At 40.3% G+C, this 25,488-nt stretch overlaps 2 protein-coding genes across 2 annotated transcripts in view; both read right to left on the bottom strand.

Moving 5' to 3' along the window:
• triobpb (TRIO and F-actin binding protein b) lies at positions 1–21,532 on the bottom strand. The gene is made up of 13 exons (XM_033645072.2): positions 20,821–21,532; positions 13,485–13,541; positions 13,017–13,085; positions 12,819–12,908; positions 12,439–12,548; positions 10,328–10,769; positions 8,594–8,837; positions 7,707–7,818; positions 6,495–6,654; positions 6,048–6,134; positions 3,768–3,854; positions 1,067–1,271; positions 1–975 (listed from the first exon to the last, which is right to left on the bottom strand). The coding sequence occupies exons 1-12, from the start codon at positions 20,824–20,826 to the stop codon at positions 1,110–1,112; spliced, it is 1,626 nt and encodes a 541-aa protein (XP_033500963.1). The 5' UTR covers positions 20,827–21,532; the 3' UTR covers positions 1–975; positions 1,067–1,109.
• The window catches only part of LOC144458570 (uncharacterized), a 9,912-nt gene continuing 5,548 nt past the window's right edge, over positions 21,125–25,488 (bottom strand). Inside the window, exons 5-7 of the mRNA XM_078161057.1 lie at positions 24,702–24,819; positions 22,047–22,118; positions 21,125–21,367 (exon numbers count right to left, since the gene is read on the bottom strand). Of these exons, the coding sequence (XP_078017183.1) occupies positions 21,125–21,367; positions 22,047–22,118; positions 24,702–24,819 (433 nt within the window). The remainder of the gene's footprint in view (positions 21,368–22,046; positions 22,119–24,701; positions 24,820–25,488) is intronic.

Here is a 25,488-nt window from a genome sequence, read left to right on the forward strand (position 1 = left end):
TTTCTGTTGAACTTATTTTATTGATTGCAAAAATTGTGTATAATTTACAAAGACGATACGGGCTCTACAGTACTTTAAATATGAAAATATTTTCAAAAGGTAGGTAGATAAGTCACTTTATCACAATTCATACTGTCAATAAAAAAAAGAAATTGGCTCATCGATGCAACAACTGTCATTTGTCATGTGGTGGCGTGTGAATGCCAGCAATGATCAGGGGAGAGTTCCAGCTTCTCAGCTGTGGTTTCAAAAAAAAAGACATCTGTGATTTGGGACAACATTCATTCAACAGCTTCTACAAGCATCCCCAAAGAAAGCTGAGCCTGAATTTGCTTCTGTAAAATCACAGATCAACTTCCAATTCAGCCTGCCAGGAATTATGAACGTTTGCTGTCTTGTCCTGTATTAATCCCAATATATTTTTCAGAATGTTATATTCACAAACAATACCACAGGTAAAAAAATAATTACAGCAAATGATGAGCTCCCATTTCTAAAGAAACGCGCGCCATTTTCACAGAGTAAACATGACTCAAAAGCTGTACAAAACCGAGATGACAGTAGCTCTTATGTAACTGTGTTGACCCCTGCTGTCTCAGGCAGAGGAAACGGAGTCAATGACTAGAATATTAAAAAAAAAAAAGCTGATACAGTCTGTATCTACAAACCTGATAAAAAAAAAAAAGAAAACATGCCACTCGACAAATATTCCAGTTTTCAGACCAAATGCGCACTCATACATGCTTGCACTCAAAGCAAAGCCAAAATAAAAAATAAAAAGTGCAGTTTTATATAACGTGTGGCCCAGTGTAATAAACCCCGGCTAATAGCTACTCTATGCTGCTCATTGGCAGAGTGATTGAAAACTAAGGCACTATCATGGTCCCCACACAGCCGGAACTGTACAAGTCCAACAGTCATCTCCTCTGCTCTCCTGTAATCCTCTTTGATTCAGTCACGGTGGAGCAGACACACCTGCAACACAATGACATAAACTGTAACCACACACATTTATACTCTTAAAATCTGCAGAGCATTTCCCTGCCTGTTCTACATCAGTCCGTACCTGTCACTGTGTCTGCCTGAGCGTTAGTACCAGCAGCAGACTCTCAGTGGTCCAGGCTGTTTCCCAGCTTCTGCCCTTCCTGCAGAGCAGCCATGGCCAGTCTCAAGTGCTCCTTTAGACTCTGGATCTCTCGCTCGCTCCGGCCCTTCATCCCGCTTAGCTCCTCGTGCACCTCCGTGTATCGTTCACAGGCCAGCCGTTTCTCCTGCGGGGTGATGAGGAGTAGACAAGCTTCAGTTCCAAAGTCTGCCTCATCTACTATTACAATCATGATTTCAAAATTTTGTTCACTGTGATAAAAGCAGAATGAAATGATTTGATAATCCTGTTCAACCTATATTAAATTAAATACAGCACACAGAAAAGGTGTTAAGTGTTCAAACCGATAAACGTTTTTTGTTTTTTTTGTAAATATACACTCATTCTGAATTTGATGCCTGCAACATCTTCCAAAACAGTTAGGACAGGGGCAACAGAAGACTGGGGAAGTTGCTGGATGCTCAAAAAACACCTCACAGGGTAACAGATTATTTTACTGTGTAGGGGCATCCTTAAAAGGGTCAGCTATTCACAAGCAAGGACAGCACAAGGTTCACCACTTTGTGAAAAACTGCATGGCCAAATAGTCCAACAGTCTAGGAACAACTTTTCTAAATGCACAGTTGCAAGGGATTCAGAGATTTCAACATCTACAGTCCATGATGTCATCAAAAGACTCAGAGAATCTGGAGAAATCTCTCCAAGAAAAGAGGCGAGGCTGAAAACCAACACTGAATGCCCCTGGCCTTTGATCTCTCAGGCGACACTGTACTAAAACCCAACATGATTCTATAAAGAATATTAATACATGGACTCAGGAACACCTTGAAAAACCAATGTCAGTAAACACAGTTCATCCTTGAATCTACAAATGCAAGTTAAGCCTCTACAATGCAAAGTGAAAGCCAGATATCAACAACATCCAGAAAGAGTTTGTCTGAGATGGACTGACACAAAGTGGAAAAGTGTGCTGTGGTCTGACGACTCATATTTCACATTGGAAAAGGACCATCCAGATTGTTTCCAGCTAAAAGTTCAAAAGCCAGGATCTGTGATGGTATGGTGGTGTGTTAGTGGGTAACCTGCACATCTGTGAATGAATGCTGACAGGTACATACAGGTTTTGGAGCGACATATGGTGCCATCCAGACGACGTCTTTTCAGGGACGGCATTCTACATGTGTTACAACAGTGTGGCTTTGTCATTAAAGAGTGCGGGCACTAGAGGTGCCTATCTGCAGTCCAGACTCTAAAGTTGTCTTCCACTGAAAATGTGTGGTGCATTATCAAGCACAAAATACAATAATGGAGGCCGTGGACTGTTGAGCAGATGAAGTCGTATATCAAGCAAGAATGGGAAAGAAATTCACTTTAGAACCTCAATACTTAATGTCCTCAGTTCCCGAACGCTTTGGGGAACGTATCCAAAGTGGGTTTTTTTCCTATTTTTTAAATTCTTCACAATGAGAGTGCTACGAATGAATTCTGCGCTGAGCGCTGCTGGTTGGGCTTTTTTTTTTTTTTTTTTTTTTTTTTGTTTTGTCTGAGCACGAAGTTGAACAATTTTCAACTTTTGGATAAAAACACCACGCTCATTTCTGCCCCTTTGGCCCTTCAATCACAGTGTAGGAGGGACAAATACTGCAGAGACACCAGCACTTGTACAAGCGCTGACAACGATGGAGGAGAAATCTTTTTATATACTGTATATATATATGTTATGTTACCTCTCATAAACCCACACTGACCTGCGGGTCACAATGGGAGATAAAATGCTGTGGTGGACACGTGGCCTTAGTGAATGCTGTTTAAAAAAAAAAAAAAGACGTGATAACGCAGTAGTAAACACACCCCTGTTCCAACTTTTTCAGAACATGTTGCAGGCATCAACTTCAGAATGAGTGTATATTACCAAAAAACAATCAAGTCTATCAGTTTGAACATTAAACTTCTTGTCGTTTGCTGTATTAAATATATCTCGATAAGGATTTGCATTTCTGTGTTTATTTACGTTTTACACAGCACCCAAATTTTTGGGCATTGAGGTTGTACACCAACCAGCTCTGGGACCATTTTCGTGTGACATCACATACACTTGTACTTTCTGTATAAACATGCTATATTTATGTTTTTAAAATTACGCTATTTGTATTGTAAAACCACCCCAGGAGCAGCAATAACAGAGGCAGGGAAGGTAAAATATACCAACGAGACCAACAGGAGCGTCCTTACAGTGCTGGACTTTGTTAAATTTGTTTACAGTATAGAAATCACTGGTGAGGATGCCCAGAGCAAAGAGGTTACAATAATGTTATAAGTTATTATAACCTCTGTGGTGCAGGGTGTTCCCAGCCTATCCACATCTCAGCATGGCCACCTCTGTGTTTTTTAGACCACCCAAGCCAATTATATAGATTTATCCCACTGTCTTTTTAACAAACTTTGTGTTCATTGTTTTACTGTTCTCAACATGAAACAGAAAATCCTGGAAATTTGTTGCACTACATTTCCTGAGAGCTTCAGGGCTGTAAGACACTTAACTACTTTGTCCATGGACGTGAGGATTAACATTCCATGTTATTCATCTAATAGTGTCGGGGTTACAGAAAGAAAATACAAATACTTGCACAAACAGAAACACACACAGAGAGAAACAAAGTACCGTGTTAAGAAACTGCAGCTCGTTCCTTAGACAGCTGATCTCCTTGTGTAAGTACTCTATCTCGTTCTCTTTCACCCTGAGAAGAACCTGGCAGAAAAACAACAAAACAACAGTGTGTTGTTATTTGCTGCCAAAAAGAAAAAAAGAAAAACACACACAGAACGTCTTTTTATTACCCTAAATCCTTCTAATTATCACTTGAGCTCGCCAAAAAAGCAATTGTGTTCTGGCTGATTTACGACAAACACAGTGGGCGTCCTCTGTAATTTACAGCGTACATAACTTAGGGCTTTTGGCCAATTACTGTTTATCATGACAGTCTGTTTGTATTCGGAAAACTGCAACACTAGTTTGGTAAGCACAAAGTGTAAAAATAAACTGCTGTATTGTTGCTACTTTAGGTTTTGCTTTGTAACGACTCTCAGAGGCTGGGTGACACGTCGGTATCGTTTGTTTGGACAGCAGGGAGGCTTATTTCTGAGACTGATGCTCCTCTAGAAGTCACTAGTGTCTCTCTGATTAAATGCCGTCGAGAAAAAAGTGTAACTTGACTTAATTAGCACAGTACTTTTGAAAGTATTCCTGAACATTTCTGCAAACACTCCACTGTAACACCAACACTGTGACTCACGTTTTGCACGTCTACATGATACAACCTGAAATATTACCTAATCTATGACTTGAAGCTTATTGAAACTGAGTGGCTGTGAGTGAGTTTCTTAATTTGCTCTCATCCAAAGACTTAAAGGTCACTTCTCTTCTCTTATGGTTAATTTTGTCCAGGTTTTGCAGTATTTCCTGCGGGAACTTTTGCCACACACCAACACAGTGAAGGCAAAAGGTAAATTTTTGTTTTAGTTAAGAGAGCACTAAACAATTACATTTGAAAAACTCGAGAGCAATGTGCTTTTCCACAAAAGACGTCTCTGTTGCGCTGGATAATCCACAGTAGCTGCTATTTACAATTTACACAGATTCATTTAACATCGTATAAAGACACATTACATGGAAAATCATTGTATAAATATCAGAGCCTCGATAGAATCACAGTTCAGGGGAAACACAAATAAATCAGAGAACCAACATACACAGGAGAGCTTTAGACATTCACAGGGGCACTCGAAGGGCGCCAATCTATAGTGCCATATCCCCCCTTGGGTACTAAGTCTGCTGTGCTATTTGGAAGGTAGTTCAGGGAGGGTGCCAACAGCTTATCAAAAGCTCTCTCACACCGCTTTAAAACTGAGCTCAGGGTATTTTGGTGTCAATGCACCAACCCCTAGACATTACAAATGAGGTAACATTTCATTGTCTGTAAATTTACAGTTACTCTTCCACTCTACTGAGGAAACGAGGCGTCACAGTGCACTAAGGTCACTGCTCCAGTCAATCAAAATAACTATTTCGAAGTACTATTTATCCATTCAAAACCTAATTTGTGCAAAAATGTCAGTGCACGTGCAGCACATAACCAATATATCCAACATAAAAATGGTTAAAACTGTCCATAAATAAATATGGGTCAAGCACCCAAGACAGCTCAAGCATTAACAAGTGTGATAGAAGTAGGCACAGAACTTGACATGGCCTGCTTGCTCCTAAGTGGGAGTGACCTTTATCTGCAGCCTGAGGGTAAGTGACTGTACTGGTTGTTAAGTGTGTGTATGTGTGGTTTCAGTGGCTGTTTGCTGTCTTATCATTTTAATTTGTCTGCTGGAAGTGGCCTTCTGCTAATAGCTTTTCTCCCACGTGTCTAATTGGCCAACATCTTCTTCTTCCAAGAAACCAAGACAATTCTTGTGTTTTTGGTTTTCATTTGGCCAGAGTTTGGGCGGGACTTTGTTGATGACAAAGGAAGGAAAAACCCTGTTTTCAAAAACACCGTGTACCTGTTGACTAGGGCCTAAATGTGCACAGCTACACACAGGTACCTCTCTACAATCACTGAGTAATCTAATCCATTAACAACACATTTTATTTTATGATTTAACTTAGTGGAACTAAAATTATTAGCTGCTCTTAGATTAATTAGAGGCAGTCAGAGAGGTGTCTACATCTTTAAGGCAACTCTCCCGGTATCATGGTTAGTTATTGCTGACTTGCTTAAAAAAAAAATATATATATATATATATCTGTAAGACTTGTAATGCAGTGGGTGATTGTTTCACACTTGTGCACATCTGCTGGGAGTTGCAGTCAGTTCAGGAAGTTACAAAAAATACAGGCTGACAGACCCGTCACCTACTTTCAGTTTCAAGTACACAGTATGAGAGCAGTTACCTCTAGTTCACAGGGCGAGCCTTTGTTGTCATCTGTGATGGCAGATCGTGTGCGACTGATCTCCTCCGTCAAACGGGCCTTTAAGTCCTGCAGAGGGAAAATATTTTGTCTTTCTAAATGATGCGTGTTGGTTGGCATACATTTGCAGGCAATGGATCAGTAGTTTTTTATGGCCAGATTAACAGATTGCACACTATTTTTTATTGTACCAACAAAAGAAATGCAGCATGTCAGCAACTTTTGCTGGAGCTTGGATAGTGCTGCACGATAACAAATACAGTATACTTACAGTCCATAAAAATGACATGCTATATTTCAGAATTACATCTGCCAGTGCAGCATAAAGGAGGGAAAACCTTCTTTCATTTTGAGATAGTTTTGGCTTAAATATGAAAAGATTTCTCCATCACTTGTCCTGTTCTGATGTGTAATCTCTTGATAACTCACCTGGTTGTCTTTCCTCAGCTGCTCCATGTCTCTCTCCTTGCGGCTGATCTCCCGCTCCCTCCCAGCGTTGTTCTGCTCGGCTCGGTTTAGCTCCAGACACTTCTGAGAGTAGCGCTCAGAAAGTCCGGCCAGCTCTCTGTGCAAAGCCTGAGTCTCTGCCCTGCAGAAATGGACAGATGTGTTCATGTTGCGTCCTTTGTGAACCAAACTGCAGGAATAAGTAATAACAACCATGCTGCACTACATGCTTTCTTTTTACTGTAAGAGCAGCAAAAATTACAAAGAAATAATTACAGAAATCAATAATTAACACACAAAGAGCACAGCACTGCTCCAGTGGGATGACCTATTCTTACACGTCATGCGCAGACAACCAAATTTAATCTTGCGAGAAATCTTCCTATAAAGTGGTTGCTCCTTTATTCTGCTCTGCACAATGTTATTTTATAGCATTGATTTCATTTAATAACAGAAACACGCTGCGAAAAACTATGAGGGTGTTTTTGTTCCATTTTCATGAGGCAAGTATTTCCTACTGTGGTTTTCAAACATCTTCACTGCTCATGACCAATAACCACAAAAATAAGGAAGAGCATGCAAAAAGCGAAAAAACGCAGCGTAGGCAACACAGATAAGCCCCTAAATGCAGGTTCCAGTAGCAGCCACGGAGACAGCGTTGTGTCAAAGGCCTTGTGAGGCTTACAAAGGCAAACTAATCCATGACCAAATTCTTCTGCATTCCTTAAGTGCCTAACAGGACCCAGTGGCCTCTGCGGTAATGGCCTTGCTTAGACAAGGAACCCTGGATTGTTGTGGAGTCGACAAATTCTACCTTTTATTTCACAGAAAACCCTTTTGTGGCCGGCTAACTCCCACTTAAAAGCACAAGAGAACTATTCACATAAATTACCAATGCTGGCCTGCGCTGACGGAGACTGAAGGCTGAGCTGCAACCCAGAGTTTATTTTCAAGGCAATATGAAGTGAAGGCTTACACAGAGGCAGGAGTGCTTTAACAAAGCAGTTTACCAACTTTATATTCCTATATTTCTGCATGCATGTGAACAATTTATATTCAGATTGTCACCTGAACAAATCAAAAATATTTTCTTTTCTGTGTCATAACATTCAATAAGACTAGTTAAATGTGTTATTAGCAGGTTAAAGTGTACATCCACACCATGCTAGCAAAACTGGATTTGAAGTTACTTACTGTTGTTGGGCCCGCAGAGTCTGTGAATCGAGCACCCCACTGCTTAGCCTTTTGACTCTCTCCACCTCTCTCTCCAGCTCCTCTTTGTGTTTCTTCTTCAAAGCCTCCATTACTGAAACACAAACACACAAGCGTGACTCAGCCTCTACATGATCTTCTCCTGGTAGCTGGTAACTGCACATCAAGGCTTTTTCTGACTGGGGATGCTCAGAGGTAAAAGAAATGAGAAAAACCAACAAAAAATGTGAATCCAAAAAATATTAACAGTCTCAACTCGCACAAGCAAAGACTGGATCTCTACAGAATACTTAGATATGACAATCAATTAACAGTGTTCCTACACATTTCATTTCAAATTTCCATACTTATCAGTAGATTTTTCAGACCATATTTAACACCTTAGTACAAATGGTAAGATGTTTATAACATATAATGTATATTATATTAGGCATTGTCAAGCCAGCCCTGGGAAAACTGCATTTACACACTGTGGGCTTTCAGTCCACATATGCACAAAGTCAGACAGTGTTCTACTATCAAACATCATCTCTGCCCACACTTAAAGTAACCAGTGCTACCAATACTGTATTATTTTCCCTTAACATATTGATTTAATAATATTGTTATTATTGTTTCCCCCATATTTTTAGTCTTCTACTAAATAAGCACAAAAATTGGTTGAAGAAACGATGATGGAAACGACGATGAAGGCAGCCATTAAAATTTTCTTTTGCAGAAAAGTTACTGTCTTGATAACTACATCACACAACACTTACTCCTTTAACGTTTTCTCATATTTTATAAGTGAAATTAATAATTAGTGAACATAATTATTATTATGACAGTAACATAATGCTATTCTTCTCCACCCTGCCTAGTCTGCTGACCTCGTGCAGTGTCCTGGGTCTCCTCCAGCAGCAGCCTGTCCTTCTCGGCCTCCAGCTCCTTGATTTGGCGGTCGTGCTGCCTCTGCAGCTCCTCCAGCGCCTGTCGATGAGCACGGTCCATGGCTGCCAGGCTGCGGCCGCAGGGGGCCTCAGGGCCACAGCCACCCCTCACACCTCCTCCCCATTTCCCTCCCCCTCCTCCTCCTCCTTGAAGTTGCTCCAGCTGCTGCCTCAGTGACGCCACCTGAGAAAAGGCAGAAACGGAGGTAAAGCCCACTGAGTCATGGGAAACAGGGACACAGGCCGATCAATGTAGCATGTTTACATGAGATGGCACAAACACTGGTGCTGGCAGTGAAATACTTGAGCGGCAATAAGGATGAGGATATAAATATGATGCTTTTGGATTGCCAAACGTCGGGTTTGAATGCTCCCAGTCAACAGCAGATTGATTCATTCATTCACTCTCACTGACTTCAGAATAAAGCTCATGAAAATTTTAGCCAAATCAATAACTTTGTTGCAGGGTCTCACTGCCAGCACGCAATCTACACATGATCCCAACTGTGCACCATCTTGATTCACTGTTTTCCTATGAATAGGACTAATGATGCCAACGCTCGCTCCACTGCTATAGCTTGGGCATTCTGCACCACTTGGATTTCATGGTTGTTGGTGCTCAAAGTTCAAATGACTTGAACTTTCAACCCAAACACCGCTGACCTTTCAAAGCCTGATTAGATTCAAGCTACAGAAGAAGCTTTAACACAAAGGAAGCATTCAGCTTTATTTATATACGAATCATAGCGTGATTAAAGGAGCTGTATACGACATTCAAAGCAGATCTTTAACTCAGAGGCTGTCTGCACTATGGAGGTGGCTGAGCCAGTAGCTAGCAGCCAACAGTGCTAACAGCATGAACAGCGCTAACAATGGCAAAAGCTGAAGGAGCTTAAGGTGTTAATCGGGAAGGGGAACCAGTGGGCGACAGTGGTACTTAAATGTAATAATTTGTTGCTTTCTTTGTCATTTTTCTTTCTTTGAGTCTTTGGGTTTTAGGCTGCAATACTGGATTCTGTGTGTTTGTACTGTAATGTCTGTTTTGTTGTACTCATGACTACTGTCTGCATCTCAAATTGCCTTTTGGGGACATTAAACTTTACCTTACCTTACCGTATTACAACACACACAGAGTGAGCGTGACTTTAGTCTCTGCTCAGAACGTCATTACTCCGCTATATCTTTTCATAGCAAAGTGATTTGCTGCTATATTAATGCTCTGAAAGTTGTATACAGAACCTTAAAGAATAAATGCACATAGGCTTCTCTGTGGCATGAAAATGACAGCTCTTGTTTATACTGGAAATGACCAGTAAGATGAAATACCAGCAATTAGCAGAGCTCTTCACCTAGCATTTGTGGTGCAGCTGTGTGTGAATCATGTGTAGAGACTCACTGCAAACAGGTTCAAACCAAACTGCACATCACAACACGCAGAGACAGAACAGACAGCAGTGTCAGCAGTATTTCCCATATCAATGTCCAATCATGAATTTCTTCTTTTAATTTTTCCACTGCATATTTTAGATGGAAAACACTGCTGAAGAGCAGGTAGGAAAAATAGTGAGTCAAGTGTTAACAGGCAGAAACAGGAAATGTTAACATCATCCGTACAGATGAGTTAATTTGCATTTTATTTAATTTGCAAATTGGAAAATCATCTCCACGCACTACCTCCCTCTGCAGCGCCTCATTGGCTGACTGGCTGGAAGACCGTGATCCCATTGGTGGTAAGGAGCTCATCTCCTTTAATGGCATACGCTCAAACTCAGCCCACTTTTTCTCTATTTCGTCCTCCGTACGTAGCCTTTGGTTCGATCCCATGCCCGTGCCCTTCCTGGACAGCACAGCCTCCCACTGGCTGCTTGTGTTCCTCTCCTCCTGCCACTGGCTGTGCTCTCTCCCTTGTCCCTCTGCTGCTTCTCTCTGGCTGGCTGGAAGGGGGCCAGATGAGGCAGGTACAGGGGACAGTTCGACATAGTCAAATCTACGATGAGTGGGAGGAGCTGAGGTTGGAGCATCTGACTGAATGTCGGCATGACGTGATGATGGGCGACGGGACGACAGCTGAAAGCGAGAGTGGGAGTTTTCCTTGTCGCTGCTGCTGTCAGGTAATCTAGAGGAGAGAAGAGACAAATAAATAAATCAAAAATCAAGGCATTTTCCTCTTCTCCTATCTCCATAAATTGTACTTTAATAAAATAAATAGATAATTGATGGATCGCAAATTCATCAAGGTTTATGGAATAAGAAAACCAGCCTCATACAAAGCCTCAAAATCAACACCCGAGGCTCAGCTGGCAGTGAGTCATTAAGAAAACACAACACGCGTTGGTATTCCATGTAACTAATGAAACTTTGATTCATCTTCAACAGCCAAAGTATACAGTGACTGAAACTCTTCCGGGGCAGAGTTACTGGTACATGTGAGTAACAGAGCCTCTTATCTGACTGTATTTAGCCAGGGCTGAGACCTGCATGAGCAACCCAAGAATGCTGAGGCAACCAATTTTAAAATAACAGGAGTGTAAAAGCAAAACTTTCAGAATGAAGCGTAAGACCTCCTTAGATGCTGCTTAAATTTAGTGACAAAGCCCCTCACATGCCACCTAAGCTAAAGAGATGTTTTAAAATGTTGTGGGTATTGTGAGGGGAGCTACTCTGGGTATGAAACATCTTTTTACAGATGCAGCCACCTCTAAATCGCTGCATTAAACGTGGCTGTTTTGTTCATGCTGCAGATGTGAGAACCTTCTGTCCACAACAGTTTCACACTTGCTGAAACTCCCCTCTCTGTGATTACACAAGACACTGTGCTACACTATAAAAATAACACACTTAAGCTGTGAAGCAAAGCTCCTAAACTTTGCAACATCCAATTTTGCCTACTTTGGATTACAAACATTGCAGTAGGATAATCCCTGTGTATATAGATATTTCTCTAGACTCTGATACACATATTTGTAAAAATAAAAAAATGTTTATTAGTAGAGCAGATGTGTTTTTTCCCCCTTATTGGGATCTTTTTGAGCTTTGCCCTAATTTTTAGAGGGGTGTTTTCAAAGCAATTTCTGTACACGTATTTAGATTTCATTAGTTTTGTCTCAATTTAATAGAATATATTTTTACACGTAGGGGATGTACACTGATATATGGGATGATGAAGTTGATATAAGGCTTTAAAAATGAAGATATACGTTTGTTAATTTGTGGTATGGCCTTTGCACCACTGTTTTTGTCCTATGTTACTGTTTATTGTTAGTTGGTGTGCCACCCTGAGTGGTTTAGATGGTTAACCACACGTGCCAACGTAGATCTTGTCGGCCTGTTAGTGTGCTCTCTATAAATATAGGTGTGGTTTCAACTTTTCAAACATTTTGACCTGACAAAGATCTAGGTGAGATCGAAACGTTGTCTCGATTAAGCTTTTGTGGTATGGATAAAGTGTTCAGGCGTTACTTTTTGCCACCATTGCTCACATTAAGAAACCTAAAATATCAAATTAACAGTTACATGAAACAGGCAGAGAAACCAAGTAACTCCCTGACTTCATTAAGGTGTGATAAGGAAATGTTAATTCTTACATGATAAATTAACCAGTTACAAAATTAAATTAGTTCATTTACTGTCAATAAACAAACATTTTTGCTTACATAACTGTAGGAGTACGAGAGATCACTACAAACTGCCTTCTAACTCAAGTGTGCAAGGTTTAAAAAACTATATTTAATTTCAGCCTGAGCAAAATCTTAACTTTCATTTTTTAAAATTGAACTGGCTCTTACTGTGTGAGGTCTGGAGAGCTGCTGGGTCGTATACACTTCTTTAAAACCTCTATCCAATTCCGCCTGATCCCAGCTGTCATGGCAGACAGTGTGAACGCGGCGTCCCGCGTCTGGAGGACAAAAGAGAAAACAGGTCAAGGAGACACAAAGATGTGACAGAACTGGGGTGAGATGGAAACGATAAAGGAAAACTGAGAGAAAGGGAGATGTGGAGAGACAGGTGGAGGAGATACAGACAGAGATGTGAGTTATGATAACAGAATAACAAGAAAAAGGCAGCAGGGAGAAATTGAGAGCGGGTGTGGTGATAAGGACGCTGATAAGGAGGACAAGAAGGGAAGAAGAAAATCAGTCTATCGACCCGTAACACAGATACTCACCTGTACCTGAAACCCATAGTTCTTCTCCACATCAAACTCACACACCTTCACGCACGATTTAAGGTCAATCTCCCCGTCCAAGTCGTCTTTCTAAACAGACAACACAGGAACATTTCTTTAATACTTTACTACAATGATTAACACAATGTTTGCTCATGCTTAAGGAGCTTAACCAAGCTTTTTAATGAAAAAATATACCTCCTCTGCACTCGAGTCTCTGTAGTACTTCAGTCCAGCATCAGTCAAGACAAACCAATGCTTCTTCCACTAAAACAAACAAAGCAGATATCAATTAATCCAAGGTATTTAGGTTCAAATATGTCAAATATCAAAACAATACAATGACAATTTCTGGCACGGTAACACCATATAAAGCATTATTTTCACTTGAGAGAGCCATGACAACAGGAAGGCCCCATATTAAACAGCAAACATACAACATGTGATGTGTGAAATGAGAAGCTCATTAATTCAAGCGTATCATTCACAGACAGGAGACACCTGCTGTGCCTCCAGATATTACTGTGATAACGTGGATAATCCGCCGCTATCACCTTACACACAACCTTTCTAATTAGGATCGAGGGATGGAAGGAAGAGGGTGGTGACGACGGAGGGAGAGGAAGATATGACATCTGACAATGACATGCAGTTTATGTGCCTTACCTCTCCACTGTCGTCCAGTTTGGACATCCATCCCTTCTTGAAGTTCAGGAGGTCAGGCTATGAGGCAAAGAGTACACAGTGTCAGGTTCACTGATGTTTATCTGAATGACTGACAGAAATGCCACAAATACAAAAAAGGAAGAAAGAGACTCTACTGTCTGTCTCAGTCAAGGTCATTTTTTTTGTATATCCGTTTATCACAAGCAAGTCTCCGAGGATGTGACAGTGAAAAAAGAACCAGAGACAGTGAAGAGGAACAGAAAGAAAAGTAAAAAAAGCAAGACAAAGGACGCATTGAGTTATATCAAAGGGTGGGGCAATATAATTACATCTCTATACAAGAAATTAGCAGCTACCACACCACCACAGGTTTTTTCTGTCATCGCACATGAAGGCAACCGATACAATGCTGCTGGCTTTTTTTGCCACAAAGAACATAAACCAGTTTCTATTGTGCAGAAACCTGCTTTTCTTAAAAACGCATGTTAAAACTGGAACTGGTATCAGGAAATATTAAAACTATTTCTGAAAAACTGCTACAATTGTGACCATATTTTGTATTTTTGTGTCTTCTGTGAATGTGTGCAAGGTGTCTATGTATGCAAACAGGTGTGTGCCAAGATGGGAAGATCAATGGTCGACAGTTCTGGCAAGTGATTGCAAGGTTCCTACAGTCAGGCAAGTTAGGTTTAAGACTTTAAGACTGTTTTAATGCCTCTCGGAATTAGATTTAAGACCGGTTTTAAAACATTTCTGACATCAAAAACATCATTTAATCTAGTAACATTGCACACAGGTTTCCTAATTCCTTATTTGACTTGTGTAACTGCTGTTTGCCACCGTGTTCAGACACTGCAATACATCTGCTTTCTGTGTAGGCGTACACCCAAATGTTGTTCTGAGATCTGTTGCTACTGACTCTGGTGCGGGTGTTGGAGATAAGGGGTGAAGGTGCTGCAGAGATGCGGGTAGAAATAAACCCAGGGGCAGTTTACTTGGTAATTTTTGTGTTTCTCACTCTGCATGTGGGATTCCACTGCCTTGATTCCCACCATGCGAAGTTTTAAAAGCTTTTTGCATAAAATATACCAAGCCTTGTATGCCCTGCCTCAAACCAGTTTTAATCATTCCACAAAATCTTGGTTAAATAGCAAATGTACTTGAATTTGCACTTTCCCATGTCGTCAAGGGTACAAAGACAAGTAGCTACCAAACAGTGGATCCTCTGCTCTGTAAATGAGTGTCGATGGTTCACAATCCTGATATAGATATAAAAAAAACAAAAAACAAAGATGTTTCCAATAATTTTGAGCTTTTACAGAAAGATTCTGATTCATAAAATCCTATCCCAATGTCTCAGCAGTTTGAAAATGTTTGAAAGATTTACTTAAGATATTTTAATCCAGATTAAGGCATTATCTTTGAATTAATGAAATTATCATAGACTTTAAGGATCCACAGGAACCCTGGATTGGCGCGTGACGATGATGGCACCCTTCATAAAGAGCCAAGATGACGTCGGATTGGGAGCAGTGGAAAGACATATCTTCCAACTGTATATGTATAAAGAGAATGCATGGAGCAAACAAAAGTGCGATTTGCAGGCATGAAATTACACAGATCTTCCGCCTCCATGGGCCCATAGAGCACGCACATCAGAGACACCCCCGGCTGAAGCCAAACGGATCAATTCCCGATAGTGAAACAAGTAATTTTGCTGAATTGTGATGCTCAAGAAGATGTATCCACAGATTTACAGATGTCTCTTTCACATGTAAGTCTGTGGGAAAAAGTCTTTTTGGGCCACATGGACTAATGTGACAGACAGACAGTATTTGTAAGTCCACGGTTTAGCCACTATGTCAAACAGGCTTCAAAGCCTGTTGCTGTTCCTGGGGGCTCGCTTCCAACTGGCCACAATAACATGCACACAGATCTTATGTAGCACTTGCCATACTGATGGTTTTGTGCTGCCGAAGGTAGTAGGGGTGGACAGCCTATTTGGTTAACCTTGTTTTCTCCTCCTCCTACTCAAATTAGGGAGGTTAGTGATTGTGTTTTGGTTTCTTTAACTTTCTTCAGGTTAGACTGGTTTCTTGCTTCTAAAGTTTAAAGGTGTTTTGTTTTGTTGGCTTTGGTGCATCCTGAATTCATCCTGAATACCAGGATTCCAGTATGTTCATCCAGGTTTGCAAATATTCTAGATTGTTTGTACATTCAGTTGTCTTTGTGGCTGTTTGGGACTTAGGGAAGATGGGGACTGGTTTCATTTTCTGTCTTGGTCACCCCTTGACGAGGGATAAAAAAACATAACTAAGTTTAGATCACTCAATTATCTACTGCCTTAGCACTTGACATTTCACATGATGACAAAATTGTATGCTTTTCAATCATTCAACAAAGCTGTATATTGTTAATATAGTAATCAACAACATGATGTTTACATGACAGGATGCTGCTCTATAGCACTGCAGCATATAGGATACATATAGGCAACGGTTTCATAGAAAGACAGAGTGAAATATAACAAGCATGTGTGCAAAAGATGAGGACACAAATATGTGAAGACAACAGACAGAAAGATTAGGAACTGGAGCAGCAAATCATTACTGATGGGAGGAAAGATCTGGAAACTCAAGTAATTTGCAGTAGGAACACGAGTGTCTACAGTAACTTTTCCGGTCATAACTCAACCCTGCTGCAAACTCTGAAATATTTCACATTTCTTTCTGCAGCTGGGCGGTAACAGAACATGCCTTAATCATGCTTTAGCTACTCTAAAACATTTCCAAGAACAGACCTGTTCTCGCTTTTGACACGATGACAGGAAGAGGAAAAACACGCGATATGTACCTCAAGATGTGGTGATCCCAGATTAAGATTAGGCAACTTTTTTCCACCATACATTCCTCACTTTCCTTATCTCTGTCTCACTACCACATACATGCCTCACTTTAAATCTCTTTCTGCATCCGTCATCTTAGCTCCCACTGACATCTCATTCCCATCATTTTTTCCCCATTGCAGTTACTTACTGTTCATTTTTATTCTCTTGCTACATAATCTTGCCCAGCTCCCTCTCTGTTTGAACTCTAATATAATTCCTCTGTTCTGTCATCTCTAACCACCCCTTTTTCTGTACTTATACTCCCTTCCTGACATTAGCTTTGTGCCTTTAAGACAGTACCGCCCAGTTTTCCCCTGTATAAGCCAGTTCATCTCTTTAATCTAACAAATTTTAAGGTCTATTAACTTTAAATAGACCGTGTAAGTTAGCAGCACCATGCTAAGATGTAATAAGATGTGTTTGATAAGCCTTGTGCTTTATTTAAAGGTCCAGTGTATAGGATTGATGAGGCTATACTGGAAGAAATAAAACTTAATATAAAAAGTATGTTTTCTTTAGTGTATTATCATCTGAAAATAGGAATCGTGTTTTCGTTACCTTAGAATGAGCAGTTTATATCTACATAGGGAGCAGGTCCTTGTCTATCGAGTCTGCCATGTTGCACCACCATGTTTCTACAGTGGCTTAAACAGTCAAACCAAATACTGGCTCTAGAGCCATCGCGTTTTTGCTTCGGCCACCGTAACTAGCAGCTCCTCTGCATTGAGCTGTGCCAAAATAAAGGGATCAATGATGCTTTGGAGAGGAGGAGACCTCTGTGAATGTCTCCTGAATGTCTAGGTCAGAAAAAAAATGAGCACACATTCGCAGACATGCCAAACAGTGTCAGAGAAATATTTATTTGTGACGTGAAACTGCTTCATTCAGCATTTTTACTGGTTTAATCACCTGGTCCATTTGTTTTGGAGAGGAAGAGACCTCTGCAGATAATTCAGCTCCCGGTAAAAACCTACCGAACAATGAAGGAATTATAACCAGGAAAAGTTTCAGCTGGTTACAGTCGGCAATCCTCACCACTAAATACAACTATTTCCCACTAAATCTTACAAACTGGCCCTTTAAATGTCCTTTTATTATTGATAAATGATGTGGCAATGTCTCAAAACATTTTAATAGAATATATATGCACACATCATGATTACAAATAATGGCTGGATCATCAGGTGCTGGTTATAAATACAACAGGAAGCTTGTTTTTAAGGGTGCAACTGCATCTTTTAGGATCTACACTCATACTACTGTGAGCAAGCTATGATGTGTCAGACTTAATCGAAAGTTCCAGGTTATCCAGTCAATACATGCCCATATATGAGGTCAGGGAGCAGCCACGGGAGAACCCAGTAAAAAGGGCATCATCTGTTACGAATAACCGTGATGCGACAGTGCTTCTCCTTGTCATGTGCTCTCAGATCAGCGACCTTGCTTGAAAGGTCAGCAAGAGAGGGTCAAACATTGGTGACAGTTTGAGACAACGTCCATTCTTCCTGACGCCTGTCTCCCACCACTATAGAAAAGCATTGTTTGGTGAGCCTTTAGGCTTATTACAGCATGTATGCCTCTTCTCTTTACTTGTTGCTCTTGAGTTGAATAGATTACCTCTCTGAACAGTGTGAAGAGAGGAGTGTGCTTAATGGTGCCTGTGTACTCTCATTGTGATGACAGGTCCTGCATGACAATTGTTTGAAGAATCAATATCTCCTATTTGTTTTCAGGGGTGGGTAGTCACACATTACAAGTAACACATGAGTAAACAAGTAGTTTTTTAAAGGAACAAGTACATGTTCCTTTTTTTTTAAATTGTACTTTTACCCTTCACTAAAATATAATTTTGAGCCAGTAATCTACTTTTTACTTCACTAAATTTGCCATTTATACCTTCGTGACTTCAAGTCTGCTCTAAATGTGGGGATTGACCACTACTGCAGATGCCAAGTTGTCAGCTACCTGAAAAAAGAGAAGCACCACATGTCTTCTGACCATGATGCAATGATGGGGCAAAACCCAGAACACAAGCGACACTCGCTGATTACATATGGCTAAAGACAACAGTTAAATAACGAAGTGTTTGCTGTCCTTTCCAAAAATACTGAGATCTTTGGTTTTAAAAACTCCCCTTTAACCTCTACAATAGGGCTGCAACAATTAGTCAACTAATTGATGACTAATCGACTATCAAAATAATCGGTGACTATTTTCATAGTCGACTAATTGGTTTGAGTCTTTCTTCATAGAAAAGTACTATAAAAGCGCCCCAAAATACTCTTACTGCAGCTTCCTACGTTCACATATTGGCAGCTTTACACACTCTCCCATGACGGTGAACTAAAACCCGTTGGCGCGAGTACGAAACAAAACATTAGATGACATAGTTTTTGGGTTTGGGAGAGACAGACTGACATTTTTCAACATTTAACACATTTTTCGATAAAATGATTAGTCGATTAATCGAAGAAATAATCGACAGATTAGTCGACAATGAAAATAATTGTCAATTGCATCCCTACTCTACAAGCACAAAGCAAAATAGCTTGCACGCACTCAAGGTGAAAATGTATTTGATGAGCTCATGCTAGCTATGTTAATTTGTATATGTGTTACATTCATTTTTGATGTTTGATTTTTGATGAAGGAAGAGAGGGATAGAGATGGTGAGATGGAGAAGGAGAATGGGAAATTGTTTTTATCTCAGCTGTATAGGCTTTCCTTAATTGTTTGATTAGTCTACCTGCTCTGCTTCATTAAGGGACCTGTTGGTCACTGTATTTGTATTAAAAGGAGGTGGTGCAAAAAAGGTGGAGTCATGTCAAATATTTTTTCAAGCACTGGGAGGGGACTTATGTTTTCTTAGTTCAGCTTAGAGGAGGGGTCTACAGCTTTAAATTGCTGTATTTTATAGTTATTTTGATGCAGATTATTAAATAAAAAAATCTTTAAAAATCCCCAAAATTACACCATTTATCACAGCAAGAAACCATAAACATAAATAATTTCCCCTTGGGGATCAATAAAGTATTTCTGATTCTGAAACAAAAATTATATTTGGGTTTTTAAATATCTGCAAGTCTTTGGACACATCATGTGCGACGAATACCTCAGTCTAAAAAAGCCAAACCAAATCTCAGCCTTAAAATAGTGACAGTTCATCAAAATCACTTTATTCTACATGTCTTATATCAAATTTGGCCAAAAATGTACTGTTTGCACAAACAAACTAACATCTCAAAGATTTCGTCTTCAACTTTTAACTTCCAAACACCACAGGGTAACCTTTAAAAATCTAATGACTCATGTATGATGGAGGAAGGCTCGTGCATTTTTCGCCAGTCACTCAGGGAGGCTCAAGGAAAAATATTTGTAGCCTCAGGGAAGGTCAAAATAGTAAAAAAATGAAGTCACACCCAAGCTACCACTTCCTCTGATAAATAAAGAACAGCCCCTAAAAAGTGTATCAACAAGTGCAGTTTTGGTTTTCATTATTTCGCACTGGCCTGAACACCTTAAAAAACTATTAAAATGGACGGTAACTTTCATATTATTTTAGCTGGTCTTTGTAATTATGTGGTTTTATGGTTCACTTGTAGCATATAATATCGTACTAATGGGGTTTTCATTGTAGTGATCTCTTTAGGTGTTTTAAATTCTTTGTGTTGGAGCTGTATATTCCTTTTTGTATGGCTGTCCTATGTTGTCTGTCTGTAACTTTATGTTGCTGCCTGTCTTGGCCAGAACACTCTAGAAAAGGAGTGATTAAATAATACATAAGATAAATGAGAATTTTAGTAACCAGGTGTTTTTTTAAATGTTACTTGAGTTGGTTTTTCAAATAGTAATTTTCACCTTTGAGTCATTTTTATCGGACTAATTGTACTTTTATTTGAGTATAGACTTTTTAAATACCCTACCCACCACTGGCTGTGTTACAAAAACATGTGTAAGGTTGTCTTAGCTGTGCAAATAGAGGACGTGTGTCACAGCTGGCTGTAAAAACTGACACATACGGTACAAGCTGCTGGCTAATGACACTTCCTGCTACTGTAAACAACACAGGGTAAACAGATGAGAGTGCACCACACATGCAAACCAGGATTATGTTTGTCACAGGAACAGAAAAATACAATTATTAACTTGGAAACACATAGAAACGATTAAATATGTCAGGTTTAAGCTAGCGGTGAAGTTGGAGGCATGTCTGCCTACTTGGCTGGAACGTGCACACCCCTCGAGCCAAACTAACGTTAACCAGCAAAGTCCGTTAAAACAAGCTAGGCTATTAGCATTAGCCTTTATTAAAACACATTTAAACCAAGATGAAATGCGTGAATGGCTAGCTTCTGAGCCAGAGTTAATAAATATTGACATACATATGTATTTGTGTGATAATACAGCCAGGAAGGAGTGACAGGAAAAACAAAACAGCGTTCAACTTACCGTCATGATAACCGGATCCAGAGAGGGTAAAATAAAGACAAAAGAAAAGTACCGTTAGCTCACGAAGCTAAAACCCTCCTTCCGCTCAAGTTAACGTCTCAGTTTAGCTAAAACTCTCGGGAAAATCCAAACTTTCTCACAGGACACTGACGAAATTAGATAAAACCCCGCCATTCATCCCCCATGTTAACTTAATCAAGCGAACCGCCAACGTCCACAGCAGATAGTCTGTCCAGTCTTAAGGGGGAAGTGCGTTCACTCAAATGAAACACGGAGAAACTTTTGGTGGTTAAAAGTTGTAATTTCACAACTTTTCTGATAAGTTGTGAGAAGCTGACGTTACACTTATGCCTCGGGTTGTGTCTCTGCCTGCTCGGTGCTCTCTCTGCTGCTCTGTCTGCCACTTCCTGGGCGGATCCGCGAAGATCGTTTGAGAAAACAACCACACGGTGCTTGGCTCTAAAAACCGGTGTCCGGGGACCTCCAGGGGCTGAGGGGGATCCTGAGGGGTCCCCGGTAACACCAGGAACAATACAACTCCAGATAACTGCACCCACAACCACAAGAAATCATATAAAAGTGGCTGTTTTAGATGAGGTCCCACTCCCTCCCTTTTCTCAGGGACCAAAGCTCTTTTAAAATCTTGTGGGTCCTTGAAAACTTTGGTGCACCCCAACTTCCTAAACACAAATTCCCTTGCTATATTTCACTGACTGAAAATCTTTAGGGCTTGCAAACAAAGTGGCACTCCCCTCTCCAAAATCCTCTCTTGGTAGCTATTGGTTTCAGTTCAGGAATTTCAACACATGCCCCAGCAGACCACAATTGACAAAGCTCAGTCAGTCTTATGAAATGCCTGTAGGGTGTAGGTGAAGTGTATAGACACACAGCAAGCAGCCATTAACAGTTTAACTGCAGATATGCTGCAGATACTCCGGCAGGTTAGGGTGCCAAGTGTGTAAAAGTTTTACAATTATAGACAGGATCTGTGTGAATGCTGGACAAGCTTCCAGCATGTCTAGTAAATATGTAACAGAGAGATATTTAAATAGACTGAAGGGCAGTAAACTTGTTTTGAAACATGTGTGCAACAGGTTTATTGTGCTCACTGCAAATATTAGCGCTGGGAAAATGAACTGCACCTTCACCCTCCACAATGGAAAGGAGGTCATTCCCACATACGTACAGTAAGAGAACATTTACAGTAAACACGCTTTATCACATACCTGCATTTGCTCTGATCTGTGGTGGTTACCTTTCCATGAACTGCCCTCATCTGCCGTGGGACTGCCAGACCTCTGGAAAGGACCAGTTTGCAGTTATGGAGATAATCAACGTCCAGCTGAGTACAAATAGAAACCTCCAGAGTTTCACATCCACAGACTATTTCAGATCTGGTGTATGGTATGTGGAAGATGTGGTTATGCATTAACATATTATGCAGGTAGAAACCACAGGGCTGCTATTCAACTGCAATGGATTATATTGCGTCAGGGAGAAAAGGTGCTTAAAGGGAGACACTACAGCTGAGACTTTGGTCTATTTTGCTTCCATAACATGTCTTCTTTTATACTTGTCGAAAGAAAATGTCCAAATACACATTTAGGTGCTTTTTTATGTCAGATTCCTATTCTGGAATTGTGTGCAAACGTGCATATTTGACTTGATAATGCATCATTTGCATATTTAAACATAACATTTCAGAAAACAAACAAGAAAAGACAAACATAGACTTATGTAAGTAATCAAACAGGGAAGTTTCATGATGAAACTTTTGTTCTATAAATATATGGAATTTTACAGTTCATATCTTTAAAGGCTATTTATCAAAATTAGTTATACTCTGATACTCTGAGCTTGAAACTGCCAATTCAGTTGCACTTACATACACCAAACATTCATATTTTATTCCTATCTATAGTCTGAAGGTTTTCACAGAGGGGTTTGTTCATATATCATGTGTGTTAGCTGCTATCCATTCTTTGGCCCCTTTTTGTTTGAAGCCTTTTTAATGCTGTTTTAGATTTACTATTTATGGTGGATTCTTCTCCCATTTTAGAGGCAGCATCTGGTGTGCTAAAGCGGTTTCAAAGTTCGAACACAAACTCCTTGTTTTCCTTTAGCAATGTCCATCTTCTTCTGTCTCTGGCCTTGTGGGATCAACTTCTTTAACTTCAGCTTGATGGTGGCAGCGATTAGGTAGCGGTCACTGTGGGCATCTGCACCCCAGTATGCTCTAACATCTTGCAGTGACCTACGCCACTTAGCATTAATGATAATGTGGTCTATTTGGCTGATGGTCCGACCATCAGGTGGCTTCCATGTGAATATGTTATTCGTAGACTGATTTATACAACATGTTATTCCTTATAGCCCCGAACTAAAATTCTGTCTTTGACTAAAATATGTTGACAAAATCAAAAAGCTGGCTTCATTCAATATGGAAAATTTCTGTTCTGGAAATTTATTAAAAGTAGTGCGTATATAACTAGATAAAATATATCATTTGCATATTTTAAACATAACATTTCAGAACCTTAACAGCGAGGAAAGTTTCGTGGTGAAACAAATTTTTTGTCTACATATGTATGTGGTTTTACAATATATATCTTGTACATGTAAAGGCCATTTTCTCCAACTGAGTTTTTTCCTATATCCTGTGCCAGGAATCTCGACCTCAGTATAAATTACATACACAAAACTTTCTAGTTTTATTCTTATCTATATTCGGAAGGTTTTTACAGAGGAGTTTGTTCATATATTATCCACAGCCTGATTTACAAAACATGTTGTATAGTTCTTAGTTTTTATGATTAAAAACATGGTGAAAACTTTTTAGACTTTTTTTATAGCCATTGACAGTATTTTCTGATTAACAGAGAGATAAATGAGATTAAAAATCGGGGTGACACAGTGGTGCAGTGGTTAGCACTGTTGTCTCACAGCGAGAGGGTTCCTGGCTCAATCCTGGGGTGGAGGGTCCAAAACCCAGGGTGGGGGACTCCGGCTTCCTCCCACAGTCCAAAGACATGCAGGTTAATTGGCGACTCTAGATTAAATTAAAATGTCCGTAGGTGTGAATGTGAGTGTGATGGTTGTCTGCCTCTATGTGTCAGCTCTGTGATAGTCTCCCAGTCTGTCCAGGGTGTAACCTGCCTCTTGCCCAGTGTCAGCTGGGGTAAGCACAATCCCCAACAGGATAAGTGGTACGAAAAATGAATAAATAAAATGGGATCCAAAATTACCTCTGTAGAAACTGTCAAATTTAATTTAATTGGATACAACCTCATTTGCATATTTAAACATTACATTTCTGGGGCGTTGGTGGCTTAGTGGTAGAGCAGGCGCCCCATATACAAGGCTGTTGCCGCAGCGGCCCGGGTTTGAGTCCAGCCTGTGGCCCTTTGCTGCATGTCATCCCCCTCTCTCTCCCCCTTTCACACTTAGCTGTCCTGTCCATTAAAGGCAAAAATTCCCAAAAACATATTTTAAAAAAAAAACCATTACATTTCTGAAGATTTTTAATAAACAAAAACTGAGAAAGTTTAATGTTGATGTATATTAGTTAAAAGTTTGACCCTATTCACCTGCAGTGTCTCCCCTTAATGCAGTGCACACACCACTAGAGCGTTTCAATGCTTAATTCCCAGCCCCTTCTGTTCTGCTCCCACTCTCTATGCTATGAAATCTAAAAAATCCAATATGTGTCTGAGTCAGCGAGTTTTACTAAATGTAATATTCTGACAGTCATGTTTAGTTTTTATCAAGGATACCTTCATAACACATGGGTTTTGACAGCTAAATCAAAAGTTTAAAAAAACACAGCTTACTGAGCTCTTTTTATTCTTTAATAAAACTCTCATTCATCCCACCCGGCCTACCTGCAATGAGGTGGTGGAGTGAGCTCGGGATAGATACCCACTGCCACTGTAGTGCCAGTCTCTCTCAGTGTCCCCTGTATCCTCCCACTCTCTGGAGGGATGCTTGCTCAGGGAGTGGCTGAAACCGTACAAACAGGTCACCAGTGTGTCTAATTTGGTCACATTCATTCAGTCTGATGGTGTGGAAGAAGCAAAGCCATCTAGGGGTACCACAAGGATTCTACACAATTAAAGGTCCCATATTATGCTCATTTTTAAGTTCATAGTTGTTTTGGGGGGTTTCCATTAGAGCATGCTTACAGGCTCTTACGTTCAAAAAATACATTTTTTCTCTTACTGTCTGCCTTGACATACCTGTATTCACCCTCTATCTACAACGCTCCATTTTAGCACCTGTCTCTTTAAGCCCCCCTCCTGAAAAGCCTAGTCTGCTGTGATTGCTCAGGGTTTCTAGGTCTTTTACATCGTCACTCTCGCTGTCTCTGCACTCTTATCATTGCCGGGGGAATAACTGTAACAGCAATGTTGCAGCAGTTTCTATCCTTACATAGTATAATTGTGACATCACAGCGTTCACGGACATCCTTGTTTACAGGCAGAGTTGTGCGCATTTCTCGTTGGACTGAGAATTCCGATTAGTTATGTCAGTGGTTAACTGCTAACCGGCTGTTACTTGAGAATATCTTTGACCGGCTACACCAGTCAGTCTGTGGGTTAATTTTGCTACTCTTGAGTTTACTGTGTTGCCCTTCACCTGGGTCTGGTCGGAGCTAGCATCAAGTAGATG

The sequence above is a fragment of the Epinephelus lanceolatus genome, chromosome 18 (assembly GCF_041903045.1).
Source record: "Epinephelus lanceolatus isolate andai-2023 chromosome 18, ASM4190304v1, whole genome shotgun sequence".
NCBI lineage: Eukaryota > Metazoa > Chordata > Actinopteri > Perciformes > Serranidae > Epinephelus > Epinephelus lanceolatus.